General features: G+C 38.6%; 1 protein-coding gene across 3 annotated transcripts; it reads right to left on the bottom strand.

The window, feature by feature from the left end:
- Positions 1-225: 225 nt before the first annotated feature.
- On the bottom strand, positions 226-10,244 carry LOC107818930 (clathrin interactor EPSIN 3). Of its 3 annotated transcripts, XM_075240973.1 has the most exons (14): positions 10,051-10,184; positions 9,406-9,577; positions 8,995-9,089; positions 8,723-8,774; positions 7,293-7,372; positions 7,128-7,206; positions 6,827-6,910; positions 6,577-6,722; positions 4,865-5,224; positions 4,263-4,358; positions 3,955-4,181; positions 2,221-2,432; positions 1,155-2,097; positions 226-1,078 (listed from the first exon to the last, which is right to left on the bottom strand). In XM_075240973.1, the coding sequence occupies exons 3-14, from the start codon at positions 9,027-9,029 to the stop codon at positions 615-617; spliced, it is 2,778 nt and encodes a 925-aa protein (XP_075097074.1). In that variant the 5' UTR covers positions 9,030-9,089; positions 9,406-9,577; positions 10,051-10,184; the 3' UTR covers positions 226-614. The 3 variants fall into 3 exon arrangements, with proteins under 3 accessions (XP_075097074.1, XP_075097073.1, XP_075097075.1); XM_075240972.1 differs by lacking the exon at positions 9,406-9,577 and having other exon boundaries at positions 10,051-10,244; XM_075240974.1 differs by lacking the exon at positions 10,051-10,184 and having other exon boundaries at positions 9,428-9,452.
- Between the last annotated feature and the right edge of the window lie 349 nt (positions 10,245-10,593).

The following is a 10,593-nucleotide window of genomic DNA, read 5'->3' as shown; positions in this document are numbered from 1 at the left end:
AAACTGAATCCACAAGACCTTTCAAGATATTGTTCATTTCAAACAGAAAAACAAGATAAAAGTTGAAAAGTAACCAAAAGAACTTTGCATTGCTTACGACTACGTAAAGAGAACCAGCACCAGCAACAACAACAACAACAAATCTAGTGTATTCCCGCACGTGGGGTCTGGGGCTAAAGAGAACCAGCGAATAGGAGATATAAGAAGAATGATCAAATTCATGAGTTCAGCAAGTCTGGTTTCAATAATCACGAGTCCAAAAAAGTCTACACGTGTATATATGGATCGAGTGGCAAAAAGAGGAACACCGGAGACGGGTGATCCTCGGGTGTATACAAAGCACAACAGCAGAACAATATGAGGGGTCTATGCAAGCAATCTTTGACCCCAAATGACTGATAAATGGTAATGCAATTGCAAAACCCTCAAAAAGAAGGAATCAACATATACTCCCTATATAACTGTTTTCCTTGAAAACTACATGCACCCAAAAAGTAATAACTCTACAACAGAGGGTGAGTTTAATAGGCTTACAGACCAGAAGACATTCTGGATACTATGACACAAATGAGGCACATCTTTAAACATTACTTACGTTCAGAATTGGGCGAAGTTCATTGGTATCCTCCACCATATGGGTGTTGGCCATAGGGACCCATGCCCATCCGGGGATTGTAACCTCCCGGCATAGAAGCTCCAGGAGGAAATCCGGTAGGCTGTTGCATCTGAACTCCTTGACCCATGTTCATTCCCATGCCCATGTTCATAGGTCTATTCATCCCCATGCCATAAGGCTGGTTTACTCCTCCATATGCTCCCATGCCAGGTCCCCCTGCAGGGCCACCAGCACCCATACCCATGCCCATGCCCATGCCCATACCAGAACCTACCATTGGGTGCGATGGAGGAGGCCTTAGTGCACCAGCACCAGCGCGACCAACTCCGGAACCTGAACCCATTGCTTTGCCCATGTTAACAGTTGATATCACGGGGGCTGTACTGGGTTTCTCCATCCTTTTCTCCTTGCGATTAATAGCATCAAAATCAACCCCAATATCAGCTAATGGATTTGTTTTAGCTGCATAACAAAAATTGCAATGTCATAACAAGGGAAAAGAAAGGAAATTTGCATAATCCCAAAAGAAAACACCTACATCCAGAAATGTTCAAATTGACCAGTCCACGACTCAATGTATCTGCCCAAACAGTAGACTTTGTCTCGAATTTGTCTTTGGCTGGTTGGGTGCTGCTGATGGGAGCTGTTGAAGCTGGAGTAGTTTGTGTTAGCACTAGCGCATTACTTGTTTGAGTTTGTGAATATTGAAGAGGCATTTGGGAAGGCATGTGGGATGCAGCAGGTGGCTGTGAAAGGTACGGTTGTCCAGCAGATGTTTGACCCATTTGGGGACCAAATGGACCTGTAGCTCCTAATCCTGTGTTGTAACCTCCAGCATTTGCATTGTTCTGCATAGAGGAGCCGCCAGGACCCCCGAAACCAGACTGTGGATAGAAACCTGTTGCAGAGTGGAAACCAGCAAGAGATGCAGGTTGACCACCTTGGGGTCCAAATCCAGTCTGTGATGCTTGACCAGGTTGAGCTGGAAAACCTCCAAAAGGTGGAGAATTGTTCGCTTGACCAGAAAAGCCCGCTGGAGATATAGTTTGTCCTTGACTTGGAAAACTGGTATGTGGTGACTGTTGGCCAGGTTGAGCTGCAAAACCTGTGGGAGGCGCCGCTGGGCCCGGAAGTGCCAGATAACCTGTATGTTGTATAGTTGCCCCGCCATGAGATTCAAAACCTGCCTGTGTAGCAGGTTGGACACTTGGAGGTGGAGGACCAGATGGTGGGAGAATATCAGCCAATATATCAATCTCCTGGTTGGAGGTGGACAGCTCCTGCTGAGCGTATTGCATATTAGTTGGAGTAACCTGACTATATGTTGCACTTGAGATCTCAGCACCCTGAGGGACCGATTGAGGAAGCTCAGGGCTTTGATTTATATTAGGATGGAAAGATGTAGAGTTCTGCAGATGAGTTTGCATGCTATTCGAGGTCATAGCCCTGAAAGGACCATCACCAAAAGGATCCTCAAACATCTGCAAGAAAAGCAAATATTTCTTCAGTAAGTAAATTGTAGAATGACAGAATCGTAAATGTGTGCAATACAACACATATGGTTAACTCATTAAATGCCCTTGCACTGGTTTTGGTTTATCCACCTGGTTAGAGATGGTAGATCCTGATGATGCTTCCCCAAACATGGTCTCAGTGCCAGTGCCAGTGGTCCCAGAAGGATTAACCTCAGAGGCACCCGAAGCTGCAGGTACAAGGGCTAATGAGTTGGAGGAAAACGGCTCAGACAAGGCGCCAAGTAAATCCATTTCGCCACCAGAAGTAGTTGACACAGGAACATTTGATGGAGCTGGGGCCGCTGCTCATACAGGTGAAAAATTACTTGCATTAGAATGGTAAAGTAACAAATCATTTACAAAACCATTTGAGAAGCACTTGGGAATCAACGCGCAATAAATAAAGATTAATCTGGTGTATAAGGAGCCTGTAATCAATATGATACCAGCATTAGCAGAGCAGACAAAAAATAATGAGGTTCCAATGTGACATTAAGGGACTCCTCAGCTCTACTAATACATCACATTGTGTATTAAACCCTCATTTCTGTGCTTGGAATTCTCAATTACCCTTAATTTAATTCAGAATTTCACTCGCTTCATAGTACAGGCAGTATCATCAGCAAATAGCACCCTAGATATCATAATTTACTGCTGAAAATTACTGCCAACTATTAACCACTTTATGCAGCCTCTATCCTCTGATTTTGCATCTCTTAAGCTTCCATATTAATGGTGTATGAGATGGGCTAGAGGGAGTCATTTTCGTTATTTTGGAACTTCGGACTGAAAATTTAGCTGTGGATATGCACCATTTTATCCATGCAATTCATTTCCTTTAATATTGTGAACAAAAAGTTGCTGTTAACATGATTGAAGGCCTTTTCCATATAGAATTTGCAGGCCACCCATGGAGTTCCTTCTTTTATTGCTCAAAACCCATATAATATAAGCAAAGCTTCAGCAATTTGTTTGTGCGATATTAAGGAAATCTGAGAATCTTTTATCAAATTGCTCGTAACACCTTACACTCTTGTTCTCAGTACTTATGAAATTAGGTTATATACACAACCCAGCGCAAATTTGTTTTTGGTATTAGCGCAATAAATGACACATTGAGGCTCTTCGCAGTGACCATCCTCAAATAAGATGCTTTTACTGCTGCCAGAACTGAAGTAAAGACTGACTGGGCACTTTATTAAGATGAGAAGATAAAAGGTGCAAGTAAATGGAGAGGGCACACGTTGATTTTGATTTCTTAGGAACATAAGTTAGTGAAAAGGTGGGTCTTAAAAGATGTATGTTGTAATAATTCTCTTTATGCGATGCCAAATAAGGATTATTTTAATTTTTAACAGAAAAAAGAAAGGGACGGTTCACATTCACGTTATATAGTATACACAAGTTACACCTTTACCAACACAGCATGGGTCATAAAATGTCCTGTGCATTTTGATTGTCCTCTCTATAACAAACATGTACTTCCCAACTTCACCCACCTTTACCAAAATAAATTTTTAACACATCTGAATTTGCTAATACTTGTAACAAAATCGTAACTTTTGGAGTTTGGTTGGTCCCAATTGTTTATTTAATTGAGCAATTTCCAGCAGCATGCTACACGATTAAACATCTTTGACTGACAGACACACTGCAAGTTACTTTCTCAAAGCACCACATTGAAGGAAGTCTAGTTACTAAAGACAAAATAGGAAACTAGTAGCTCCTTATTATCACCAAATATTTTGGAAATGTTTACTGCCAGTAATATACTTAAAACATTAAGCACTAATTTGGCCATTTCTTTAGTGGGGGTCGTTTTACCTGAAAAAGATGCACGGGGATCAAATTCATCAAAACTCTCAACAACCTTGTTGTCTGGTGGTGGAGCAGTAGCTGCTGCTGGAGCTGGTGGTGAAGCAGTAGCTGCTGCTGGAGCTGGTGGTGGAGCAGTAGCTGGTGCCGGAGAAGGCATATTAGCTGGGCTAGGACTGGCACTTGCATGAGGAGAAGAAGATTTGGGAGCAGATGCTGAAGAAGTGTCTACATCCCTTTTGACAAATAATAAAATAGATCAATATAAAATTTTCAAGGAAATAAACGGGAAAAAGGATCCTTTTTACAACTATTACCTTTCACTATGTGCTGGGCTACGTGAAGCACCAACAGCTTCCTCATAACTAGGAGGTGCACTAAGGTTTTGTTCAGAAAACCTCCTTTCAAGCGGCCTACATGAACAGTGTATCGAAAATTTAAATCTTATCAAATAAATAACACCATTTCTTAATTAAACCAATACTTAATGACAAAAATATATTAGGATAACTAAAAGGCACACTAATAACACCATCCATCCTGAGAGTGATCCTCAGCTCTAGCACCATTTCCTCTGTTAGTCATGAAGATTAAATTAATGCATTATGGGCAAAACAACAACAACAACATACCCAGTGTGATCCCACAAGTGGGGTTTGAGGAAGGTAGAGCGTACGCAGACCTTACCCCTACCTTGTGTGAGGTACACAGGCTATTTCTGATAGACCCTCGGCTAAGGAAATGCATTATGGGCAAGAATAAAAGATTTAAGAATGTGCATAGATAAAACATCAATTTCAGAGTAATGGCAACAGAACCTGCTCGCTAAATTTTATTCCTTTACCTATTAGAATCATCTAACCAATATCAAATTACAAAAGTCCTGACCTTATTTAAACAAAAAGATGAAAAGACAAACCTAGAAGAATATTGACCGTCGTCATCATTGCCACGATCCTTGTACCTGTCAGAACTTCTACTTCTTGATCCATAATTAAAATCATCAGTGCTCCGACTTCTTCCACGATAATCATCATCCTTGTATCCATCTCGGCTGCGCTCATCGTAATCTCTACCATAGCGATCCCCATCACGGCTGTTTGAGTCTCCATATCTGCCATATTTGTCCTCATCTTTGTAGTATTCCCTTTCCCTCCCATAACCATTTCTTTCTTCATCTCTGCCTCCATAACGATCTTCATCAAATCTGTCACCATACCCTCCTGAACCTGAATATGAACCAGGGCGATACATACCACCCGTTGACGTGTTGCGGAATCTATCAAGATGATAAAATTTGTCAGAGAACATTACCTTTGTAGACAGTACCAATGAAATTAGAAATTATATGGCTATAGTCGTCATCAGAGCATAGTCATACATATACCTTTCAATGGGTACGTCAGAACACAAAAAAAAAAAGGATACCACAGATAGACATATATAGGGTACATACAGCTGGATGTGCAAGTAGCATGTGAAAAAATCTTAATGTTTGGATAATGGCTGACTTGAATTAATAATTCACAAATACTCACATGCTTGAGCATAAATAACATGCAGACACTAGACAGATGTTTCCCCTCAAATATAGCAGATTGACAAAACCTTATCTTAGTAATATATGTAAGTTTGAATTAAGACACCATGGGAAATTCAGATATTCTCATACACTCTTTTATGCCGTGACAATTCTCACTTGAACTACGGAACTCATTGGTACCGTAGCCAGTAAATTGAAGTACAGAAACAATAATTAATCAACAAGGTTAATGAGGTTTGTCAAAGGCAAATAGCAAAAAACTCATTGGTAAAGATATAATGCTATGCAAAAAAAAAGAGTAAAAAATAGTCTAAAAAAACTTTAAAACAATGCTTATAAAGGGGCTGAAGAACAACTCCCGTTTTTGCTTTAATTTATTACTGGGGAGAGGGGTATGGCTTGTCAAAGGCGAAAAGGCAAAAGGCACATATAGTTGCTGGGGCTTTATGCAGAAAATGCAATGAAAGCACACACCTTAGCGGAAAAAAAAAAAAGATTTTATACAGGAGGCAAAGTACAAACACAAACAACAATGATATGCATACGTGAATTGGAAATACTTAATATGTAGTAAAGCATGTAAATCAAGTTTAAAACCACTTGTAAAATGTCAAATTCACATGCAAAGATACACTTCTAAATTTTCAGTTCGATTTAGAGATTAGAGTTCAGATACAAATATTCTAATTTCTGATCCATACATCCATAACATCCCCGTTCTCATTGGTCTGATGGGTCTTTTTAGAATCAGTTATTCCACATTCTTTTTGTGTAATCTGATTCCTTAACAATTAACACATCATTTTGATGGGCGATATCTATTATTGCTTCCCTTCAAGAGGGAGATCATGAGCCTATCTTGAAGGTTTTTGTCGAGGCAGGCTCCCAGCCTTAGCTGCACCTCAAGTACAGGGCTTAAGAACATCTCAAGCAGCCATTTGACAACACCGCATGGGAGGGGGGGGGGAGATGAGAAGTGGGAAGTTTAGAGTACATAGTTGTGACTTGTGGCAGAACTATATACATGACCGGAAGCAGAAGAGATGGATACGACTGGAGCAGAACCAACTGGATTGAGTTATACTTACTTGTCCCTATTAGCAGCTGCCTTTTGGCGAACTTCCTGAATTCTCTCCTTATCATTAACAAGAACCACAAGGCTCTGAGATTTCTTTCTGACGTTGCTTCCCTGGTCTCTCCCACTGGAGTCGATATATTGAAAATCGGACAATGTCTGGGCAAAGAGAAGATGAAGACAATACTTAGTTGTTTTCCCCAGATTCCACAAGTTGGCAATCTCATAAGAGTAACAAATTTAACAAGAAGGAAGAAACTTACAGATATTTGGTAAGCATGTTCCCGTATGTCATCAATGACACGTTCAGACCCATGGGCTACCAAATATTCCAAAACAGTTAAACCCTGAAATTCATCGTCAAACATTAGATATAGTTTTTTAGTGAAGCACTTTTATATATAGTAATAGTATTCATTAAAAGCAAGCAAGCATGTCGTATGTATCTTCATCTTAAAAAGAAGGCAGTTGGTAACCTTGAATAATGCAAGATTCAGGAAATATGATCTGACATTATAAGTGCAACTTGGCTAGACAGAGTAAACAAATTCAAGCAGGACAAACCTTGTAAACATGCCGCCAATTTTTTCCAGTATCATTGATACGCTTCCAGATCACAGACATAATCATTTGGTACTCATGACTGCAAAATTTTGAAAATGAATCTCACATATAGAAAAGGATATAAATGACACAACCAAAATACTCAAATCAGTGACTTAAGCTTACTAGTTCCGTGTAGCCTGAGCGATATCTGCAAGAAGTGATCCATGAGGACCCCAGGGCTCATTGCTAGTCGCATCTAGAACCTTGAGAGAAACCAAACAAAAAGATAATCAAATCACTGAAAACAGTATCAAGATCTTCTAGGTACTTATTTTAAAACTCCCCCTCTCTAACAGCTAACAGATTAGACAACAAAAGAATTGACTAGGTCCGCCAATGAGAGCAGGTAAGTGAGATTTTCATGTACCCACTTTGAGCACTTATTCAGCATCAAGCAAAGGAAAATTGTGCAAACAATTAGGCTTGTCGGGGGCCTTGGAGCAGGAGTAGAATAACAGGTCATACCACAAAAGTAAGAAAAGCGAGTAAAAACTAACCAGCTATAACGGCTTCCAATGCCGGAGCAAGAAGGAAGAATCATTATTGCAGAAAACACAAACTACAAAAAAGATCTTTTCCTTCTGCTTATATCTTATCATTATATCAATATGTATTCCATGAACCCAAAACAGATTTGATAATGCCGTATCTTTTCTACTTTTGGCAAGAATAGAGCAAGCACTAATGGTTTTAGTACTGTTAAAGCTATTTACATTTCTAAAGCAACCTAAAAGAGAATAATCTCATGAGAAACCAAGAAAAGAGGGGGGGGGGGCTAGCTAAGGTGACTAGGTATGTTTGGTATGTAACTTGAACAAGCACTTTGAAAGCAATATGATCTACTTGAATCAAGGTATGACCCTCAGCTCCAGGCAACATGCCTCCTCAGCAAACATAAGGGTGTCTCTCATGTGGCCATTAAAACTCATGGATGATTGGAGTATCCAAGGAGAAGGCAGTTTTTCCTCTAAATTACTTATGTTCTCTTTCATAGCAAAAAATCGGAGAACCTCTATTCCATGAATCAATAAAGCAAACTCAAAGTCTGTATGTACGAGCGGCCAACAGGACTATCCATATTAGTTCTTCACCTTGGAACATCTCTTTGATATCATATTTCTGTATAACAGAAATAATGGATTTGACCATCTCTTAATTGCAGTTATTTACCATGAATTCTTTTATATTTCGAGAAGCTTATGATGTTGCTTAAAGGATCAGAATTAAAATGCACCTCTTCGACATGTCGGTTTTGCACTCTCGCCTTCAAAGAAGTTAATTGCAACCCCACGCCTCAAACAAAGATTTGAAGTATTTTAATCAATGACCACCAACGATATTACATTAATGTATATGCACGTACCAAAGTGTTTCAAAAGTGGGGATATGTTGGCGACTTGCGTAGGTCTATCCTTAGCCTATATTGATCTAAGTAAAATAAAGTCTCTAACATTTTTCTTAAAAAACGTTTTAGTGGTACTACAGGAATATAAATGCATTGCACTGAGAAAAAGGACACAAGAATAAGAAAGAAACGAGCAAAAAGGACTTACTTTTTGTTCTATTGAAGGGACCTTAAGAACCTTTTTATTCACCTCTCTCTTGCTGCAAGCAAAGAGTGAAAGCAACAAATGACATATCAAAAAAAGATCCAAATTAACAAATCAAAGACTAAACATCTACAAGATCATATCACATGCTATTTTCTCCATCCATAATGAAAGTTCGGCAATAGAGATGAAATATGCCAAGTATAACTGGCCTGACAGAGATATTGCTATGTCTGTTACGTTGAGAAGTGTAGGATTTGAATTAGCAGACTTACATGTCCCGCACAGTTTGATCAAATGCTTTCTTCATTCTGATATTGTATGCTTAGCAGCCCGATACTCTGTAAATTCTGCACCCCTCAAATGTTGTCTGCAGAAACAGAACAAAACCAATTACATCCACACGGGCCCTTTATCCTCCCACCGAACAACTTCAATGATTTCATTTTCCAGCCTAACCAAGGCCAAACGAACTCTTATATTGACATGTTTTGTATTACTCCCTCTCTCCCAATTATGTGGCACGCTTTCCTTTTTAGTTTGTCCACAATTTACCAGTAAAATTTTCATTTTATCCTTAATGAGATGATATATAGCCTACATAAATGTCTATGGCTTCTTTTTACCACAAATTTCAAAAGTCTTTTTTTTTTATGACAATGGCTTGCGAACCAGCTTGCGCACACCTCGACTAATTCCATCAAGTACCTGCTGCCTCCTACCAGCACAGCTACCGTGTAACTCTGCCTACCAAGGTTGGGCAAATGAGACGAATTAATCACCTAGTACCGGATACCTCTACCCACCAAAAAGTCTGTCTTTTGATGAAGCCCACCAAAAGCCTTTCTTTCTTAAACTCTGTATCGAGACAAATACAGCCACATAAAATGGGATAGGGAGAGTAATTAGTTTAGTATTAATCAATCAACTAGCCAACTACTCCTCAATCTCAAATTAGACAGGAAAGTAATACGAATGCTCGTTTAGTCTACATTTAATTCCAGAAATTAACAATTGCAGCGATTTTCAACAGTTCCATTTCGCGTAAAATCATAAACTCAGCAATAAAATAAATACGTTAAAAAAAATCAATAACTCATGGGATAACAGAATCACGCTATTCACTTCATTTCCATAACGAATCAAATCGCGAAATTGTAAAACCTATCGAGATCATGGGAGCTGAACAAAACTCAATAATACAAATTAACAGCTAAAATTATAGATCTAAATTCACATTAAAAAAAACATAAAATTGATTGTCGAAATTCACAAAATTGATCCAAAATAACAAATAAAAGAGATCTAATTGATTGAACATGAGATTGAACCTGATTCAGATCTGAGATGTGAAGAGAGAGAAATGTAGAATGGTTTTTAGAGAGAGAAATGTTTGAATAGTATTTAGAGAGAGAGAGAAGGGAATAATGGTAAGAGATATACAGAGAGGAAAATTGTGAAACAGAGAGCTGGCTATTGTTGAAGACAGAGGAAAGGGAGAAATAAGACAGCGCACCTCACACGCAGGAAGGAATAATATATTTGGGACAAATTATTTGATTTTTTTATATTTCTTTTCTTTTCTTTTTCGGTTTCTCTACTTTATTTTTGTTCTTTGTATTTGTGTTTTGTGAATAGATTTCAACTAACTGTCCAATTTAAGTTATATTTATTTGTTTTTATATTTTTTATAGAAGAATTAAAGACAAGGATTGAGATTGGACTAATTCTTTTTTGCCAAATTCAATGTATATATATTGAATAAAGTGTATTATAACTTGAGATAAAAAATATTAGAAGGAAATTAGTGAATTGTTTTCATAAGCTAAAGCAGTGGCACCAGGAGTTAGATTTATAGATAGTGGAGAGATTGA

The sequence above is a fragment of the Nicotiana tabacum genome, chromosome 20 (genome assembly GCF_000715075.1).
Source record: "Nicotiana tabacum cultivar K326 chromosome 20, ASM71507v2, whole genome shotgun sequence".
Taxonomy (NCBI): Eukaryota; Viridiplantae; Streptophyta; class Magnoliopsida; order Solanales; family Solanaceae; genus Nicotiana; species Nicotiana tabacum.
Note: the sequence above shows the minus strand (reverse complement) of the source record. Positions and strands in the feature narration are given on the sequence as shown.

Excerpts from the sequence above, each read along its gene's own strand:
- LOC107818930 (XM_075240972.1), bottom strand. The coding sequence starts at position 9,029 with ATGAAGAAAGCATTTGATCAAACTGTGCGGGACAT. Across the intron at positions 6,911-7,127 it reads ATTGGCGGCATGTTTACAAG|GGTTTAACTGTTTTGGAATA; the intron begins GTTTGTCCTGCT and ends GATGAATTTCAG. Across the intron at positions 4,359-4,864 it reads GACGGTCAATATTCTTCTAG|GCCGCTTGAAAGGAGGTTTT; the intron begins GTTTGTCTTTTC and ends CTGTTCATGTAG.